The sequence below is a fragment of the Sciurus vulgaris genome (assembly GCF_902686455.1).
Source record: "Sciurus vulgaris genome assembly, chromosome: 11".
NCBI classification, from domain to species: Eukaryota; Metazoa; Chordata; class Mammalia; order Rodentia; family Sciuridae; genus Sciurus; species Sciurus vulgaris.
This window is the reverse complement of record NC_136472.1, coordinates 101,569,007-101,590,852: the sequence shown is the minus strand read 5'-3', so window position 1 is coordinate 101,590,852 and position 21,846 is coordinate 101,569,007. Positions and strand designations below refer to the sequence as shown.

General features: G+C 35.3%; 1 protein-coding gene across 10 annotated transcripts in view; it reads right to left on the bottom strand.

Moving 5' to 3' along the window:
- Positions 1-21,846, bottom strand: part of GRIA4 (glutamate ionotropic receptor AMPA type subunit 4) — a 342,414-nt gene that overhangs the window by 206,976 nt on the left and 113,592 nt on the right. For all 10 annotated transcript variants that reach the window (XM_079101590.1, XM_079101591.1, XM_079101592.1 and 7 more), the window contains exon 4: positions 7,703-7,942. In XM_079101590.1, the coding sequence (XP_078957716.1) occupies positions 7,703-7,942 (240 nt within the window). The remainder of the gene's footprint in view (positions 1-7,702; positions 7,943-21,846) is intronic.

The following is a 21,846-nucleotide window of genomic DNA, read 5'->3' as shown; positions in this document are numbered from 1 at the left end:
GAGCTGAGGCAGTACGGAAACCAAGGAGAATAGTCAGTTTATGCAGGAGACTGAAGAGGGCCTGAGCAATGGTAGCCGTAATTAGAATGGAGAATAGAGGAAGCATTTAGGTTATTTTTAGGAGATAAACATTTGGCAGGACTGATGATTGGTTGGATATAATTATGCATGCACAAGGAAGGAAAAAAGGAATAAAGACATGCCTTTCTAGCATGTATGGCAGAGTGCCACCCTGGAGGATACAGAATGTGCTCAAAGCAGCAAGTTTAAGGGGGCAGGTGGTTGACTGACTCTTGGAATATTGTTTTGAGATACAAATGGGACATCCAATAGTTTCTATTTATCTGAGTCTGGCCCAGGAGAGAGGGCTGAGTTCTAAAAATAGACTTTGAAATCATTGCTGCACAAGTGGGATTGAGACCGTATGATTTATTCCTTCATATTGATTAGGTAGGGCAATATTCAGGGGTGCTATTCTTGTTCAGTAAAACATGATAAGTAAGACAGAGTTCCATATTGAAACCTTAAAGAATCTTATGTGAAGGCATAGAATGAAACAAAGTGTTTGACAGAGAAAATACCAACGCTGTGGAGATACACAGGAGGAAGTTTCACTCACTTGAGGATAAATATGTGGGAAAAGACTTCTTGAGGGAAGTTATGCTCAGATCATGGGATGAATAGGAGTTATGCAGGGGAAAAGGTGTGCAAAAAATGTTTGAGGTTGCAGGAATGGCATTTTCAGTGATGTGAAAGGAAGAGAGAGAACACAGTGTGCTCAAAATCTGTAAAAAGTCTATTTTCACTGGGGCTTGGAGTTTCAGGGGAGCTGGGCTATGTGATGAGGTGGGAGATGCAATCAGGAGGCAGATTATGGAACATCTTTTAAGACATGTGAACTTTATGTGAAGGATAATGAAAAGTATGAAATGATTCTACTTAAGAATGTGACATATGTATTTTATATTTAAGAAGTTTACAGAGGAGTCAAAGTGGGTGAGGACAGAACCCAGAATTAGAAGGAGTAGTCAGAGAAGGGAAGTCTATGAAGAAGGAGAATAAATAACCAAATTTATGCCTTGGTTTGTTTCTTTATCATTTTAACCTTTATAATCAATGTTCATGCATGGTTTTTATAGGTCCAAGTCTCATAAAATATTAACTAAATGCCTTTGATTCATGATTAAGAATACTAAAATGATAAATATTTTTGGAGTTTAAGCACAAATTATTATAGTAGTATAAGACTAATGATGATAATAATAAAAGAATAATAGTTGTAACTTATATAGTGTTTATGCAGGAACTTTGTAAGTACTTTGTATACAACTCATAGTGGTCAGTGGATTTGATAACTAATATTATTTTTTCAGACTGGAAAACTGAAATCTAGTGATGTTATGGAATTTCCCAAGGTCAAGCATGTAATAAATACATTTGGTATTTGAATCTATGTATTTAATTGTGGTCTTATGACTTTCCTAACCCTGACAACACTCTGCTATAGAACTAAAAATTTCTACTTAGGCATTCAAAATAGAAAATTTCTACTCTGGACATGTAAAAGGTGGACAAGTCTGTCATAGCTTCAATCACAGGGAATTTATTATATATTGCATTGAAGGACTCTGTTTCCTTGCAACAAATAGTAAGTTATATCTTTCCATAGTCCTGCTATCATGCCTGTTATAATAACATTTATAAAGCACACTGTTGAGCAAACCTTATCTCTAACATAGTCTTTCCTCTGTAGGTATTTTAAATTTGATTATGTATTACCATTTGTACATATTTGTTTCATTTTTATAATAGAAAGAAAAATTTACCAAGGCAATCGATCTAATTTATATTGAAGCAATGCGTTCAATCACAGTTCTAAAAGGAAGATCTTTTTTATCCATATCTTTAGATTTTCAGAAACATTTTTAAATAAAAACCTTGTCAGGAAAGCATGAGTCATCTGCAAACTTACTACTTTAGGAATTCATGGGTCATTTGAAACACAGAACCGGAGAGCAAGCCTATGTGGCTCTGTCCTTTTCCACTAACAAAGTTGCTAAGCCTTACACCCACTTCCCTTGACCTAAAGGATTCTTAAGCAACATGATCCCACTCCTTAGAATCCAGATGTGGCTAAGTAACTTAATTACAAGGTCCATGTGCTCAGGCTCTAGCCAAGTGAAAAATATTTACACAAATATAATATTTCAAAAAAAAAAGCATTAAAATAGTCTAAACGAGAATAAAATCAGAACTCCATTGTAATCCTATACACTTATTTGTTAATTTGATTGTTGTAATTTTGAAATTTCATGAGTGAGGACAGAATCACCTTTCCAGTGAGTAGGTCCTCTGCAGGCCTTATCCAGATCTGCTCTTATCTCTTATGCAGTGTGACTGAATACTGACAGTGGGAAAAAATAGGAAAGAAAGAACAGCCACTCTGGAGGTCTGTCAGTCAAGAGGGTGCATCTGGCACCTGTTAAGTCATGACAACTGAACTTACCCAGCGTGAGCATTCATGGAGGATTGCATACTTATTTTTTGTGCCATCCTATTTGGGCCTCTTCAACCCTTTCAATAACTTTGGAAGGCTGCCTGTACCTCTACTCCATCTCCAGAATTTCTCTATTCTATCAACACATGGCTCATTTTGCTGCTACTTTCCCTGCTCTTTCTTCCTTTAACTACCCTTTTTATAGCATCTTATCATTATTCTTTGCTCAATCTCCTTGTATGGCAGTCCTTGTTAGATTTCAGCACTCCTTCAGGTTGAATTGCAGTATCCACTCTAGAATGCTTTGCTCTGTAACCAGGGACAGTAGCAGGGGGCAGGGAAGCATGTACCTCCCTTTTCCTTTGCCTTCTCTGGCCAAGAAAAAAGGATCAAACACACCCTCTTTATGAGGACACCAGCTGATGTGTCTCTATCCCATCCATTCACCTGGCAGTCCATTGTTCCTCTTCTTAACCTGAAGTGGTAAAAATCTGTGGAAGGGAGGTTAATGAAGGCGGGGATAAGCAATGCAGTGATCCACAGGAGGTTCTGTGAAGGCAGTCAGGCCTGCCTTGCCTGTTTCTGATTACTATTTCTTCCTCAATTACAAGTGAGAATCTCCATAGGAAGCTTCATTGCTGTCTTTACATCTGTATCTTTCTTTGCTCTCCCACTTGCCTACCAGGAACCTCCAGCCTCAGAAGATAGAGTTTAGTGTTGTCTCCCTCCTGATGGAATGGATTATCCTTATACTTGGTAACTGGCAGTAATTAAACATTTGACTTGTCAAACTAGTCATGAATGTAATAAAAGTCTGTAAGCAAATATAAGTTATAAAAATAGTCTAAATCCTGATGGGTTTACTATAACATGGCTAATAGCCTGTGGTTTCATGGGAAATGAAAGAGAGTCCTCTTCATACTAGTGAGTTACAGAATTTTTCTTTTTCTGGATTGGGAAATAAGCTTACTTTTTCTGGACTAGGAAAACAGGGTTTAATATTATCAAGTATTAAGGATAAGTTATTTGTTCTTGAACAAGAACAGTTGAGAATGTGAAAGGTTCTCAATTGTCTTGGCTTTATATGTCAATATTCTTTTACCATCACTTCAATTTTATGTTTTATAAGAAAATTGGGTCAGAGGAATTTTAAGTGGCATGATCAATGACAGATGTCTATTGATGGGTTATTAGCAATTGTTGTAATCAGGAATTGGAGGTAGAAAGAATAACAGAAAAATGCTGACTACAAACTGTGCTGCAGACACTGAACACTCAAAACCAGATGGCAGGAGGAATATGGCTAACTCCATCTCCCCCATTCCACTCCTATCTGAAAGGGATTTCAAAGGAGCAGATATAAGTAACTTTACTTGTCTGAATTGATACCAGTATGTTATATTTTGTTATCTGCTTTGTGTTATCTTTGTGTTATCTGCTCTGCCATCTCCCTCTATATTATTTATGAATTAAAGTTCAGGATGTTCTTAGGCATCTTATTAATCAGGACTCTCCAGAGAACAGAGCCATTAGGACACACACACACACACACACACACGCACACACATTTATTATGAGGGATAAGCTCATATGATTATGGAGGCTAAGAAGTACCACGTTCTACTCTGTGCAAGCTGGAGGCCCAATGATATAGTCTAAATCCAAGCCTGAAGTCCTGAGAACCAAGAGAGTCAATGGCATAAGTTTCGGTTCAAGCCCTCAGGCCTGAGAATCAGGAATGAATAGTGTGAGTCAAGGGGTCAGTCAGGAAACCTGAGAACCAGGAGTGCTAAAGTCCCAGCTCAAGTAGGGAGAGAAGATGGCCCTTCCTGGACCTTTTTGTTGTATTTGGGCTCTTGGTGGATTGGATGATGCCCACTCACATGGGTAAGGGTGATCTTTACTTCAAGTCTATCAATCCAGATGCTGATCTCTTCTGGACAGTTCCTCACAGACATACCCAAAAATAATGTTTTATTCATTATCAGGGCATTCCATAGCCCAGTGAAGATGATGTATGAAATTCACCATGACATCATCATATCTGGTAACAGAAAAGAGAAGGAATCAGATTCTTAGTATGCCTGAAATCATGTTGCTTATGTACCTAGTATACTATGTTCCCAGGGAAGGAGGAGAGTGGGGGGGGGGGGAATCTGACAGTATGAGAAGAAAATGGAGAAGATAACTGAAGTAAAGGAAACAGGAGGGTTCTCGAGTGATTTATACAGACTTATTTATCAGAGAAGAAAATAAATCTCACTTAAAGGTATTTCATGCCCTTGCTCTTCATTTGCTCTTTTTAAGTTACTTAGATCTTGACTTATTCCAAAAGAATTTAAGGAAGCTTAGAAATAAAAACATGTATGCAGTAAAACACAAAAAGTAAAAATAAAATAAGAAACATCTCCCTTTTCAAACAAGCATACTCCTCTGTCTATCCCCACATAAGTTCTTGCACTGTCTTTCCACTAGAATAGCAGCATGTAGACTTTATTCCATCCAGGACATCTTTTCCTAGGTTTCTGAAAACACTTTATGCAATTCATAGAATATATTTTTGTAAAACCAATCCTAACAAGAAACAAAACAAACCAAAGTAAACAAGCCAAAACAAGTCAAAGGAAATTTTCGGCTATATGCTTTGGCAAACGTCCCTCTGCTAGAAACAGTTTATATAATGTTACAATATATAAGATATTGGATACAAAATATTTAGCAAGTCCTGAAGTAACACCATGAGTTTCAAAAGCATTAATTCACCTAAACCATTGAGAATAAAGCATTAAAGGAAACCAGGATTAAGCAAAATAGGTAATTGTTAACCATTACAGATTCTATTAAAATTGCTGGCCATTGTAAGAGTTTTGAAAAATAGCAACACTGAGCATTAGAATTTGAAAATATTAGGATTGTTTCTCTTCATCTCTCCCTTAACCATATATATCTTGTACATAGCTATTAGAAATGGGCCAAGACATATCATAAGCATTCAAGATTCTAGACAAGTAGACACAAGTAAAAATATATATTCTCATTGAAAAGATCTATTTCATGTGAAAAAATGGCCACTGCTCATATTATATATATTTAAATAAATGTCCTTTTATACTTGAGAAAAATGACTTTATCTTAATTAAATTTCAAGAAATGTTCAAGGTTTTGCATTACCAGGAAAACAATTAAAAATTCCATGTTTTCTAAATATTAAAGTTTAATTTTAAATAAGATTATTATCTCGATCAACATTTTTCATGATAAGAAAATTGCATTTAATTCATGTAACATTCTTCCAGCTTTTAAAAAAATTTTGGCTCTCTATTAACTTGATCCATTAAAATATAGCAAAATTAATAAACAATGATTTATATAATTTTTTATTAGGACCCTAAAATTGTCAATACCTATTGTTAAGCACTTCAGTTCATTCATTCATTTTTTGTTTATCTCATGCTTATCAGAGGGTTACTATGCCAGATATAAAAGGTTGAAGTATAATATAATAAAATAACTACTGGAGGAATACAATATAATAGTTATTGAAGAAGGACATTTTTGGGAAAGGAAAGATATAACTTGCATGTTTACTATGTTATTTTCTAATAGAAAAATATTAAGCAAGCAGAGATTTAGTAATTTAACTCAAAGTGAAATATACTCTCTTGTACAATGTATTTCCTAAGATCTTAAAGATTGTTAACCACTGGAAAATAAGGTATGTGGTATGGACAGTTAGTTTCCTTTATATCCAGGAAAGAAGTAAGAATAGGCTGCAAACTTAACAAAAAAAATATAATGATGACATTAAGTTTTCTGAGCTCGTTTCTGAAAGAAAAATTTACTAAGGATGCTAATACAGGAATATACTAGGATTATCATTGGTGTGACATCTTAAATGACATATGGTTTCCATCTAATTAAATATCTAAATTTTAGGAATAAATATGAATTCATTCAACGAGTTTTATCTCTGAGTAAAAGAAATTATACTTTGAGTTTTTTGAAGGTGGATAATACATGCAAAAGATTTATTTTGCTTGTTTATTGTTTTGTACAAGGGAAAAGAAGGGATTTATTGTCTTTATACATTTAATAGACAATTCTATTGAATGATGTTCTCAAAATGTTGCCTGTTTCAACATTTATTATAACTTCTCATCTTCTCGTATCTTTTAAGTCTACAGGAAAAGGACTAAATACAAAAGCTAATCCCTAATGTTCATTTTGAAGTATAACATTTTGCTATGATTCTAGTCAATCGATAATAAATAAAACTGAAAAAAAAAATGAAAACACCTGCAAGTGAGTCAGACTATCAGACATTGTACAAAAATGTGTGGATTGTCAAAAGGGTAGTATGTTAGTTTTTCATCTTGTCTCTCCAACACAAAATCATGACTCAGTAATAATGTTTCCATGGAAACCTACAAAAAAAGGGTATAGAGAACATATGGATAGCTCAGCATATGGAAGTTCCTGGAGAAGGGTATGCTCAGAGAGGTCATGGAAGCCACTTGCCCCGTGTCTCTTTAACTTGACTATTCGTATTCTTTGTAATATCCTTTAAAGTAAGTGTGTAACAGGTAAAATGATTAGTGGAGTTCTGTGTTTTCCTGGCAAATTAAATCAACCCAAGATGGGGTCATGAGAAACCTGATATGTCGCTGTCAGACAGAAGCACAGGTAAAATAACGTAGAGCCTGTAGTTGGTATCTGAAGTGAGGCTATTTTGCAGGGCCTGAAGTCTCAACCTGTTAAATTTGATGTATTTTCAAGTAGATAGTGTCACAACCAAACTGAATAATAGGAAGCATGGCTGGTAGAATTGCTGTTTAGTATATGCATAAAAACATCCACATATTTTAGTGACTAGAGGTCACAGGGTAGTCTGTGTTGGTTATTGTGTGATCATAGAAAAAAAAGCACCTTAGATGATTTTTCCTATCCACACAGTTATCTTAATTTTAATACATTTACAAAGCATGGTTTGTTCATGAGTAACTTTATGAATTGTAAGGATATTTTTCATTTTAGTTAGAAGTTTCTCCCTAGAGTTCAGGTAAAAATTCTGATAATACACATCAACTATTTTCTGCTTTTAGCAAAGTTTAGCATCAAAACATCTTGCTAAATCACAGAAGCGATACAAGGCCATTTCATAATAAAAGTGAATTTCCCTGAGGGAGTTAAGGTATCAGGACTTACCCCTGTCTGTGTCATACAGGAAGACAAAACAGTTCCATTCATAGTGATCCAGCAGACTCAGAAGTGCTCCTCGCAACGAAGGTCGTAGCTGCAGCACAAACTGGCTCTCCCCCTCAGTTGGGAAACTTGGTGTGATGAGGGAGATGTGTAAGGCGCTGCAGAACGAGGTCAAGGTATGTACTGACCTCTTATCATAGAGTCCAAAAATGGCAAATACTCCTCTAGAGTACTGGGAACAGACTAAAAAGAAAAAGAAAAAGAAAACCACAAAATATTAGCATAGTTTAAAATTGTTGACTTTGTATTACATCCTATAAAATTTTTTAAAAAATCACTGAATCATTGATATATTAGCAATCTAATATAAAGAACAAAAGTAGAGAATTCAATTAATTAATTTTTGTGCTTGTACTCAAAGCCACTATTGAGTGAAGATGATCTGAATGAAAAGTCCTATATTAAAAAGTCAATTTGAATTAAAGGGAAATTTGATTAAAATGAGGTAATATATCGCCTTCTGTGATAATGTGACAAATCCCTATGGTAGATACTTTTAAGTATAATAAATCCAAATATTTCTCTATACTTTTTTTCTGTTGCCTGAAAAATATAATAACACGCTTTTGGAATTTTTGAGTATTCATTGAAGAAACATTTAAATTATCTTCTGCTTGAGCTATGTGCTCACCTCTATTCTTGGATTGGGCAACATTTGTTGACAACTAAATTGTTAGTGTTTATGCTTTTGTATTTGGTTTCATTTTTAATCACAACTTTAGGATTATCTTGAATCATTTTTAAAATAGAAGTTGAGTTTTTGGGAAAGTCACTGTTAGGATATCTGAGTGGTGTAGTGAATCTGGCGAGCTGTATAGCTATAGAGCAAAAGCAAAGCAATTCTAAAACCCATTAGACCAAGACTGCCTGAGGAAGAGGAGCAGAGGCAGAGATACATACAACCTCCCCTGCCTTCCTGCGCCCTCTAGTTGTCACAAGGACAATGAGGCAACATCAAAATATGACTCTGCACTATTCCTGTCCAATATATTTTGCTTACTCTTGACATGACTGATTTCTGGAACAAACTTGGGTGACTTTTTCTGATTTATTTTTAAAATCCCCTACAACAGGGGATCCCTGTTTTTGTATTCACACAGAAAAGCAAGAATGAGTTCCAAATTCTTGTAACTTTCCTTTTCTGGCTAACTAACACTCATATTTCTCCTCAGTTTATACAGCTAGCTTAAGAAGCATTTAGCTCTATAAAAAATTTTGGTTTTGGATTTTACTTACTAGTTATAATTTTTAAATTTGTTATGAGCCCACAGTATTGGATAATCTAATGTACTTATTTTAGTGGAAGTTCATTGTAATATAAATAATTTTTGTTAAAACATTAATAGGCTCTTGCAAAATTATCTTAATAGCATTTATATCTATTTTGTACAATATTTGGGAAATTATGAAGCATAATTAAATGCAGATAATTTACTGAAACCTAGATATGATTATTTTATTTTTATTTATTGTGCCTCTTGAAATTGCAGAAAGAGTCTAAGCAATCTAATTATGACATGTACTAGAAATATTATATATGCTTGGAAAAACTAAAGCCCACATAAGGGACACAAGTCTGTATTCAAGTGGACAAGACAAGGATAGAATAGAATTGACATTAAGATGAAGAAGAGGCAAACTTTGCTAAGTTCAAATCCTAATATTATCACTTAGTAGCCAGATGACCTAGGCTACATTATCATATTTGCAGTAACTGTTAATATATAATATGGAAAGAATTAAATGAGAATATATAAACCTGCTATCATGAGGTCATATGCAGCAATTAGTAAAAGGCAGATTTTAGCACAAATTTTATGCACTATTACAGTTTAAGTATTTCTGTTGTTTGTAAAAAGTAAAAGTATTAGAAGATAAATTACTACAGTTGATCTGAAGTCAAGAAAGGAGGTTTCAGAGTCTATATAACAAATGCCATTTACTTTGATAGATATTGTAGTAGAATTTATAAAGAAATCTATCAAAAAAATTCAGCTCTGATCCTAAGAATTAGAATTTGCAACTAAAATTAGAAACTAGATTTTGATCATGAGTGGATTGACCAATTGGAAAGGCTTGCTCTGATAGTATGACTGGCTGTATTTTCATGCAAGATACATGGAATATCATAATTTAATCATTAGGCATCTTGAGGTTTAGGGTAATTCATTTCCTGTAATCCAAGCAATCCAGTAAATCAGTGACAGGATCAAACTCTAACTTCATGAATATCCCAACAAGGCTCTGGGTGTATTATATAAATACTATGCATTTAGATTATAATTACTAAGTACTTTCATGTCTTCATATTTTCTTATTCTCTGAATTTTCACGAGTTGTGAGCCCGCTTTCAATCTCTGCATGGTAAATAATCTGATTCAGTTAATTTATTTGTTCATGTGTTTGTTTTGGGGTGATGACCATTGAACCCAGAGTCTCATGCATGCTAGACTGGCATGTTACCACAGAGCTATGTTCCCAGCCCCAGGTTCAAAGGATTTTCGTTTTACTCTACTGAAAAAAGTAAAGTCAAAGAGTATTAGAATTTAAACCTAAGATCCTGGCTTTCAGTTTAGTACTGAAACTACACACAATCTTGAATACTTGTTCAAGAAAATGTAAGCAAACAGGATTTACAAGTCATGTACTTTAGCTTGCTCATGGACATAAAGAACATTGCACAATCTTGTCTGCTATGGCACTTTAAAACCATACCAGTTCCATGCTTTGGTTTCTACACAGTGTTTTTCTAGGAATCCTAGGCAGTTCCCAGGAGAATCTATACAGCTCTTCCTGGGCCCTGTTGGTGATATAGCAGCCATGGTCAATGCCGGACCCCTTTCCCTGGTGCCCCTCTCACCTCTAAAACACCCCAAAACACTTCTGCTTTCATCTTTTTCAAATATTAAACAAATACCTATGTACATTTTTACATATAAAAATTACTAAGTACTAAATAAAGTTCAAAAGCAACTCGTGTGCTGTGCAAAGAGTCTCTACTGTTTATTCCTACTACAGTTTTCAATCTAATCTTTATGGCTTTCACTTTCCACTATTCTGCTGTTCACTATATTACTTATTTCAGTTTACTCTTCTGAGTCTCAACAAATTTAATATTTCCTGATATTTAATCACCTTTTATCTGTCATCATTCATTTGCATCATCATATATATCTATTTTTCTCCTTTTCATAGCTATCTGCCATTCTGCTGCTGTTCTTTCTTACTTATTTTGAAAATACACTATGTCTCAGACTACTTAACATTGCTTTTGGATGCATTCTATCACTCACATTTTATTTTCCCTCTGCAAATTTCTAGTTGTAATATTATTCTTTCAAACTTTTATTTTTGCTATTTAATCTCAATCCCAGGCTTGGTGGGTGAGGGTTATTGAGTTTTCTGTGCCTGAGAATAGGTTATCAGTCAAATGTTCAGGGTAACTGTCTTCATGGGATACCCTGAAAAATGTTTCATTTGGTTCAATACATTCAAATTTTAAAGTATGATTATTTCCATATTTATTATTATAATTTAGCTTTGGAAGCACTCTTAAATCAAAATTTTTCTTGGCAATCTCTTATGCCATCTATGGTTGCTTAGCATGCAAATAATTGTTCCAACAATGGAATTTATTAGACTATACAAATGTACACATAAATTAATAAAAATAAACAAGGATGAATATGAATGTGTTCAAAATACATAAAAGGAAAACAAACTGAATTTTAATGTTCTTACATAAAATGACAAAATAAGCCAGAATTGATGCTTAGTCACTGAGTAGATGCAATGATTTTAAATTGATAACGTATTTTGGGATACAAATGCTAATCAGGGTAAGGCTTTCAATGAACTAATCCAATCATAATTTTAAGTGCCTATTCTATATTCTGCTTCACTAATGAGATCACTTGGATCATGTGTTATGTAAATAAACACATAATATAAACAAATGGCAAAAATCCATTCATCTTCCACCTGATGGTGTCGATTAATTAGGTATGTCTTCTCATCAGGTAATCACCCAGTTTCATTCCAGATGCCACATTCCAGATGCTTAACTAAGTCAAATTATTATATAATTTGTGAATTGTAGCTCCATATCACATACAAATCAAGTCGCATGGTCTTAGCTCAGTGTGTCCCCACCTGTGGTGCACAATCCCAGAGGTATGCTGAATTCAACATGCCCACAGCAGAGGGATCAGAAAGAACGGAGTCCATGTCTTCTCCTTTAGCTTCAATTTTCTTCCCCTTAAAGAATTCCTCTAACTTTTTCATAAGCTTAATTCTTTCATTTTTCAGAAGAATAGAATTTTTTAACCCTATGCTTCCTTTCTCTTACTGCCCTTGTAGTCACTTTAATTGAACGAATTTTCTACTCAGTTTTTCTAACTCATATGATGCCTACACTTCTCAGCCACCTAATCCATTCTTCATCAACTTGGTCAATGACCAAATACATTCTAAATCTTAGACTTTTGCTCCTATATTTCTGGAATCTTCTGCCATGTTTGATATTTTTGGACCATGTCTGGATATTTTGATATTTTAAGTTCTTCCTTACCTTGGATTCCTAACATCACAACTATTCATCTGATCTCTGGGCATTTTTTGGTGTCTGCTCCTTTATGGTCTGTACACTTTAAAATTTCCTTTTCTCTACTTACCTCTTCTTCATTTTGCAGGTGAGCTCATCTAATTCTTTTGCTTTTAATTACCATGTATGTGCTCACGATCCCTCAGGTTGTACCATCCACTTCAAATCTTTTCTCTGACCTACAGATCAGTATGTCTAATTGTCTTTTACCTCTGCACTATTAATGTGTATCAGTGATTATATGTGACTTTTGAGGCTATGACTGTCCTTCTCTGGAGATACATGACCTTCATCTAGCTGCCATACTGTGAGAAACCCACAGGTGACAAGAAGTGGTTCACACATTAGGTGGTAGTTAGTAATCAAAAGTGGAACACACATCAATAACATGCAAGGTTATGGGTTTTTAAAACTACTTTTAAGGAAAATGAATAATCAGGTAACTTATAGAAAAATAACAGGTGCACAAACCTTGAGAATAAGCAGGTGGAAACAATGGTAGCCAATTAAGAAACATGTCAAGAAAGAAAGAGCAATGTGACTAACTCCTAATAGGGTCTATTGGGGTCCTTATAAAGATAGGATTTGTGGTCATAGGTTTCTCAATGTATTTCAGAAGAGAAATTTCTTTAGTAGTGTAGGTACACTAAGGTAAATTCTGTCAGTCTATTGACCCCAATACCCACATTAAAATAGGATTGCCTTGTAGATGAAGCCCCAAAAGATGGTTACCATGATAGTTCCAGAGAAGACCAGTGAAGATCAAAGTCTTCACTGCCGGAAACCAAAAAGGAGTTGAAGATCTGATTGGCAAAGAGTGCTGAAGTTTCTCAAGGCAACCATAAAACAGCAATAAATTTGGAACAGCACTGTTTCCTCTGTGGTTCTCTGCTTAGAGAAAACTCACTCTCCCATTTGAGAGTGATTTTTGCCTAAGTCTTATGTTACTTTCACTTTAATTCCAGTTATAATAAAATTATCTTCCTTGGTTTGTTCTTGTCTGACTTTAATTTTTCTTTTGTCAGAACACAAGAACTTGATGTTTGTAGCTTCAGCTGTGAACCACTCTCCTGTGAACATGTAGAAAGGCACCACAACACCTGTCCCTCAGTCATTACTAGGTTCCCAACTGCAGCTAGTCTTAGCCTAAACGTGATGAATACTCCATCCCTCTGTGAAACAGTTCCAGCGAATGTTCTATGAAATAAAGACTAAACCTTGCCTTAAATATAAAAATAATGATCAAAGGAAATCATCCAGCTGCACGCCTGTAATCCCAGGGGCTTGGGAAGCTGAGGCAGGAAGATCACAAGTTCAAAGTCAGCCTCAGCAATCTAGCAAAGCCCTCAGCAACTTAGCGAGATCCTGTCTCAAAATAAAAAATAAAATAAAATAAGGGATAAGAATGTGGTTCAGTGGTAAAATGGCCCTAGGTTCAATCCTGGGTAGCAAAAAAAAAAAAAAAAAAAAAAAATTGATATTTTAAGTCATCAATATTGAGATAGTTTGTTATACAAAAATACATAAGAAAAATCTATTTTTACAGGACTTAGGAATATATGTAGACATAGTATACATTCAACAAATAATTTACAAATTAATGAATGTTGTTTGAAATATGTACAGTTTATGCTAATAATTATTTCGATGTTGTCCATCTCTAGGAATAATCATGAGTTTCTTGAGAGTCTTACCCATATTCCCAAGAGATATACTTTTTGAATGTACAAGAGAATAAATAAATCAGAATGCTTTCAGGATGTTTCATTTTTGTAAAACTTCATATATTATCATTTTCTCAGAGACTTTATTATTTGCTCACATGTGAGACAATGCAGGAAGGTTCAAAGGAGAAATGACTGGGTTGGAGAAGTCTTAACCCAATCAGTGAATTAATCCCTAATGGGATTAACTGGAGTGGTAGTGTGTGACTGGAGGAGGTGGAAATTGGGGCATGGCTATAGGGTATATATTTGGTATCTGGAGAATGGAGTCTCTCTCTTGGCTTCTTGATGATGTGAGCTGCTTCCCTCTGCCACACTGTTCAGTCTCCGCCATGATGTTCAGTTTCACCTCGAGCCCTAGGAATGGAGCTAGCCTTCTAGGGACTAAGACCTCTGAAACCATGAGCCCTCAAACTTTTCCTCCTCTATAATTGAGCTGATCAGATTATTTAGTCACAGCAGCCAAAAAAATGACTAAAACAAGATGTACTAATTTTAGATACCAGGAAAAGAATGTGTTGAGTTAACCAGCAAAACCTTGCGGAGAAAGAGCAAGCTAAGAACGAGGAGACTACTTGTTCTCATTTACTCTCTTAGGCCCATGACAGTGAGGTAAGCTGAGAACAAGGTTGAAACTTAAGCAGGCGAGTCTTCACATAGGATGAACTCCCTAAGTTTCCTTTCTGACTGTCATAATTATGAGGGTCTCCTCATATTAATGATAGTTTACTAATGCAAGTGGTAGTTAGGACAACATATGAATTGGCAACTACATTTTCAGATTACCAAAGAGGAGTTTGAGATGACTCTGTCCACCAGACAGATGTGATCGTGTGAGGACAGTAAATTAATGACCTGGCACTGGTATGCTAGTTCAGTGCTGCAGATCTGTTGTTCTTCCCTCCTGTGGATTAGTCAGTGTAGGTAGAGTGGCTGTTTTATGCTTATCTGTTCCCTCACTTTGGGTATAAGCCCAAGAACTAAATACACCTCCTACACTGATGGCTTTGGCAGGTTGACTCAATTTGGTAGTATCTGTGAAAATCTCATGCCTTGAATACTTTTCCTAAGCCTTGTGGACACCTGAAAGAGTTAGAATAAGTGGACAGAAGGCTAAAAAGTAATAACAATGACAACCTCCTTCATTTACATGGATGTTTATATTTTACAAAGTACTTTTTCATATATCACTACATTTATTATGATTATTATTCTGGTACCATTGTCATTCATAATTTGTAAGAAAGAGAACTTCAGTTATTTGTGAAAGAAAAGATCAGTTTTGGAAATTGATCAAACATTTCAAATTACTCAGTTTAGAGCTACTGTGCTCTTCCTTATCAGTCTGATAGCGTATAGAAATTTTTTTTAAAAATTCTGGTATTAAAAGGCTTCAGGACATTACATTTTTTAAAAATTCACTGTATCTATAGGGAGAGAAACATGGCTCGAGTCAGCAGCTGGACAATGTGTCATGATGATGGAATGAATAAAAACTAGAAGCACTCTAAGTACTAGAAGAAAGTTGACCCAGAATTAGCTGTGTGACATATGATCAGCTTGTGCCTGGGAAATGGAAAAGAGAGAGAATATTAGAAAAAGACAACGGTATTAAAATGCTTTAAATTGTCTGTTACTTTATACAATTTGTATAATGTATATAAGGGCACATTTATCTAAAAAGTGTCATTTTTCTGAGCTAAGCTAGCAGTGTATCTACAGCAGGGATCACCAGCTGGAAACCCTGACTCTAGAGAAGATGAGTTTACTTGCTCCTCACTTTTTAAAATTTTGGTGTGAATGCTCAAGGTGAGATGTTGTACTCCCCTGTAAACTGCAGCCCCCGACTCCCCTTTACTATCACCATGCCACCAAAGGTATTTATGCTTCCTGTGAAGCCTTGTAAATAAAGACAATAAGCCTAAGAAACTTTCAACATAAACACAGTGGTTTCTTATTTGGGGGGAAAACTGCATAAGATAGTGTTAAAAAGTATGTTTGGCAATATTTATTCCTTGTGTAGTATAAGAAATGCACTGCAAAATAAGCAAAAATAGATATGGATTTGACATTTCCATTCATTCTTTCATTCAACATCTGCTTATGTACTACTGAGTTTATTTCAGTCACTGTGTAAGCATTTGGAGTAAAACACAATTCATGTGGTATTCCTACTGAAAAGAAGTTCACAGTCCAATGGGCAAGACTGAGATATGAACCAATACTAAAAGATGTCAATATGATGAGGGATACACAGGAAATTAGGAAACACAGAGAGGAGTATTAACCAAAGGGGAGGCTGGCGAGAGGGACGTATACCTGTCTATGAAGGTGTGACTAAAGAACAGTGATTAAAGACACGGAAGCCAACAAATTGGACAGAACAAGACAATAAGGGGCAAATCAGAGCAAATGTGACAGGCACAGAGCATAGATGATGTATCTGGGAAATATTTAGGAATTTAATAAGAAGACTCTAGTAAATATTAGATGAGGGCAATGAATAAGGAGGACAAGAAAGATGAAAGATTCGGTTTTTATCTTGTGTGAATGAATGGACAGCAGTTGCAGTACCTTGCATGATAGCCAGAAAGCTTGGGAAGATTTTAGTTTGATATTTATGAGAGAAGTATGGTTTACTAAATATTTAAAAACAATGAATTTCATTTTGGACATGAGTTTCAGATGTCAGGTGGCTATCAGGTAATTGCATATAAGAATATGAAGTAGAATTAAAAGAAATGGGTTAAATATGTATTTTTAAGGATGTGACTATAAAATTTAATGTAAGACTCAGGAAATATGTTCAAGGAAACTCTTGTCTGAGGAGGGAATTGTGGTAAAAAATCAATTTCAAAATTATAGCAGAGTAGGAGGCTAGGCAGATAAAATCAAAGAAGTTTCCAGATTAAAAACCCCAAAGTATCAAATGTTATAGAGAAAGATTTTGTAAATTTGCAATGAAGGATTTATTTTTGGAAGTCCATGAGTTCTCTGTGAAACTTATGAAGTTGCCGTGAACATAATGTGTATTTAAAAGTAGTGTATGCATATGGATGTTGGATCACATAGATGACCACCTTGAAATATAGAAACACTTTGGGATTTCAGTACCTGCATTTCCATTTTTTATTAAAACCACATTTAAACAACTTCAGGGACACATGATATCTAGAAATGTTAAGGAATCAAATTATAACAATTGCTTGAATGAAAATACGGTTGGAGGAAGATGGGACCATCATGTGGGCACCTGGTTTAGGTACAAAATAGATAAAAGTTTCTCACAAAGCAGTCAAAAGGCCATGTACTTTTTCAAACATGTATATAGATGTCCTGTCATAGTTCATGGCAACTATTAAGAGGTAATAAACAGTATAAGTTATAGCAAATTCTTATAATACATTCTCAGGTTCACCATTCCATCAATTAGAGTATATATCAAAAAAACTAAAGATTATGATTCAAAGGAATATAATGTTACAAAATATCCAGTTAGTATGTTTGTGTGAGTGTGTGTGTGTGTGTGTGTGTGTGTGTGTGTGTATGTACATGCACAATGTGTTAGACACACTGCAGGCATTTCATATCAACAGGTTCTTCACAGACTCAAGCAAATGTGGAGTTAATTGTTGATCAAAAATATTTGGGAAAAAATTTTGTCTGTACTGAAGACATACAGACTGTTTTTCTTGTCCTTATCACACTAAAATAGAATAATAATCATTTGCATATTTTTTCATTATACTATATACAGTAAATAAAGATCATTTAAAGTGTATGGAAGGATGTGTACAGCTTATATGTAAGTACACTACCATTTTATATAAGAAACTTGAACACCCACAGACTTTCATATCCACAAGGAATTTTGGAATCAATTACTGGGTGCTGAGGGACAGCAGAAATTTGAGCATGTTTCTAGTTTGAGGGAATGGAGCTGGTTGATACAGAGATAGGACACAGAACAGAAAAGACATTAATTAAGCCAGCTCCAGAAGGACAAAGTGCATTCTATCAAGGGTAGATATAAGATTGACCTTGAATGGGATATTCAGGAGTATTGGAGATGCCTCATTCCAAAGACTTCATAAATCAAAAGATTAAGTAAAATGTGTGTAGGTTTAAAACTTTTACAGTTGTACCAATAGAAGAAGAAAAGTGATATCAAAGTAGTACACATTTCAAACAGTTACAATGGGTAGGAGAGGAAGTTGATCAAGAACGCATAAAGCAGCTTATTCCATTATAAAGATAAATCCTATTTTATAAACAATTGTATTTAACATAACACGTGCAACACAATAATTTGCATATAGTAAAAGTCCTAAAAATAATTACTGAATGAATAACAAAACTAGAAAAATGCAGTTTTTTTAAAAAATATGTATGTGTGGGTGTGTGTTAAGAGCACCTAAATCTAATCTTCTGGCAAAATTTTCAGTACATAATACAATCTTATCAGCTATGCTTATCATGTGTACTTAGAATTATTCATCCTATATAACTGCAGATTTGCACCTTTTGACTTATTTCTCCACATTTCCCTCTCCTTTTCTTGTTCCTGGTAACCAGCATTCTTGGTTCTTGACTACTATGATCATGAACATCTTAAACAAAACTAAACTAAAAGATTTGAGGATCTGAATTGACAGTGGCAATAGCTTAGAAATTCACGATTTTCCTCAAGCACAGTATAAGGATGGTGACCAAAGGGAATAACTGGGGAGCCAGTGTCTAGGAGTTTACCACTTTCCTTCTTCAAGCACACTCATCTCTGGTTTCCTCAGCAGCATATTTTCCTGGATTTCTTCTTATCTGACAGCTTATCATCAGTTTCCTTTGCTTGCATCTCCCTGTTGAACCAATCTTTAAATATTGAGATAGCACTTCCTCTGCTGTTCTCTTTCTTTAGATAATCTCATCCATTTTTACACTTTCAAAGACGTGCATAAACCAGGCTTATTGGTGCACACCTGTCACCCCAGTGGCTAGGGAAACTGAGGCAGGAGGAGTGCAAGTTCCAGGCCAACTTGAGCAACTTAGGAAGACCTCCTCTCAAAATAAAAGTTAATAAATGTTGGGGGTGTAGCTCAGTGGAAAAGCACCCTTGGGTTCAATCCCCAGTACTGGGGAAAAAAATAAAAACATAAAAAAGGCTGAGGTGGGAAGATTACATAAGTACATGGTCTGGAGACCAGCCTATGCAATGTAGTGAGACCTCACTTCAAAAACAAAACGCAAACAACAGCAACAACAAAAAGCCAAAAATAAAAAAGAATCTATGTTCAGTCTTGTCCTTTTCTTTCCTGTGAATTTAAAACTCAAAGATCCCATCCCCCTCTGGTTATCTATCCAGCACATACAACCAACTGGGCTAAAACAGGACTCTCTATCAGCTGCCTTTCTCCAAACCCCTCCTCTGTTTTATCCCATTCCAATAAATAGTATGACTATCTGCCAAAATATTCTTAATTCTCACCTTTCTTCCCTTCCCACATGTATCTCATGAGCAAACTTGAAAGATTTATATTCAAAAAATATCTAAATCATCTCTAAATTTATTCTCTCCTCTCTACTTCCAGAGAGCTGCCTCCTTGCCTGGGTGGCTACAGCAGTCTGCTTACTATACTTTCCATTTCCATTTTTTTCTTTTTTCTTTCCCAATTGTTCTCCACTGAGCTGAGAATATAAGATTGCCTTTCTCCCTACGATTCCAGGGCTTTTCATCATATTTGGAGTAACATGGAGTAATTAGAGGGAAGTACACTCTTATTTAACTCACTTTCTCATTCCACTTTAGGACCTTTGCACTAGCTGCGGCTCTGTCCTGCCTGATTTTCATGTGACTGAACTCTCATCATTTTTCTCTCAGCAAAAATTGTAACCAGGCTCCCACAACTTCAGTCCCTCTCCACCACATGACTTTGTTTTATTTGCATCCCTCACTACTGTTTGAAATTATCTGATTTGTTTGCTTATATATCTATTATCCCTAGGATGATGTACATTTCACAAGCAGTCACTCGACTGCCTTGTTCTCTGGTGTAACTCCAGGCCCTAAACTTGGCACGTTGAAAGTTATTAGTATTTTCTGGATGAATGAAATCATTGTTTCTGGTGAAAGGAACAATGGAGGAGAGAGTAGGAGGGTGTGGAGCGACGGGCTCAAAGCCACAGAAGTCTACTTTCAGGTCCCTGAGTCGATTCTGGCAATTAAAATTTTCTGTTTCTACAGTGAGTTCAAGCAATTTATTCTTGGTGCCTATGTGCATTCTCCTTTCTCATTCGACCATGCATCAACTCACCAGTAGTTTTTAATTAAAGCTCAGTTTCTGAACATTGCCAGCTATGATGACATAGACATTTAATGATTCCTAGTGAGGAAACCAATTATAATCATAACTATGTATTAATTGTTTAACAATTTAAACTAAAATAATGAGACAATCTTATTCATAGTTGACAAAAACATGCCTTAATATATTATTATTATTTTTTAAACAGGATAACATTCTATTGCCATTTTTAGACACTTAATTTTCCCTGGTTGGAACATGATGAGGTTTTCTGTGCATTGGCAGCACAGAGACTAGAGCAGAGTTTGAAATGCTATTAATTCCAGGTCTTGCGGCCTCTCCCCAACCTCCCCCTGCAATCCCCTGATCCTGGGCTGTCCTCACTGCTATTCTCCACTCTGTATTTACCTAACTATTCCCTGTTGATTTTCAGAATCTTGCTATTTACCTTTCTTTTAAAAGAAATCTTATTACCCGCCTGGGCTTTAAAACCGATTTCTCTTAAAACAGTAACATTTTATTTGAAAACTTCACAAAGTCAGGCCCTATTACTTAAGCATTTTCCTCCTCTCTCTGATTATTTGATGTTCAAATGACAAGCTCCTCATGTTCAGATTTGAAAAAGCTCAATCAGATGGTGGATGAAGCATGCTGGGCCCAGAATTCATTAATTTATACCCTTAAGGCATTATCATAGGTTATTAATATGTAAATGCTAATTTTCTTAGAATTTTAAATGGTGGTTAGCTACAGTACATAAAGTTACTGAAGCTAATCACCATCAGTCACAAGTTGAAATGCAAATTACACAAAAAATATTTCACTTTAATTATATCACAATTAAGCACTTTCAGTTTCTCAGATGTCTTCCCTAAAGTTGCCTCTGGACAACACCATCAAAGAGGACAATGAGATCCCACCATGAGCTGCACTTTACAGCCCTGCTCATGCTCCCTGCAGCTTTATGACCTCTCAGCTAAAAAGCACACTGCAATTCTAAATTAAACTAATTGAGAGCTCAGTAAAAATATACAGGCTTGTTTGCACATTTCTTTCCGGAGTCAGGCCATCATAATGGAAACACATGGCTCATTTTGCTTCCAAGGCCTATAAAGGAATAAGCAGAAGGCTATTTGCAGTGCTCAGCACGAGAAGCAAGATTCCATTCAGTACAAAGATGGCTTCCTTGGCAGTAATTTGGAAGCAGCAAAGATCACATCATTCTTTTATACTACTAATATATAACCATAAAAACTCCAACAAGTGAGCCTTGGAAGGAAAGAAGTTGAGAGAAGAGGAAAAAGCAATTTCTAAAAAAGCACCTATATTAAAACAGGTGTGTTTGCTTCTTTACAGTCAACTACCAATCACAGAGAAACAAAGTACAGTACAGAAAAAAGGCACCCAGTGATTTATCTGTTTAGCAGTCAAGGATTTGGAATATATTTTTACCTTTAAGTG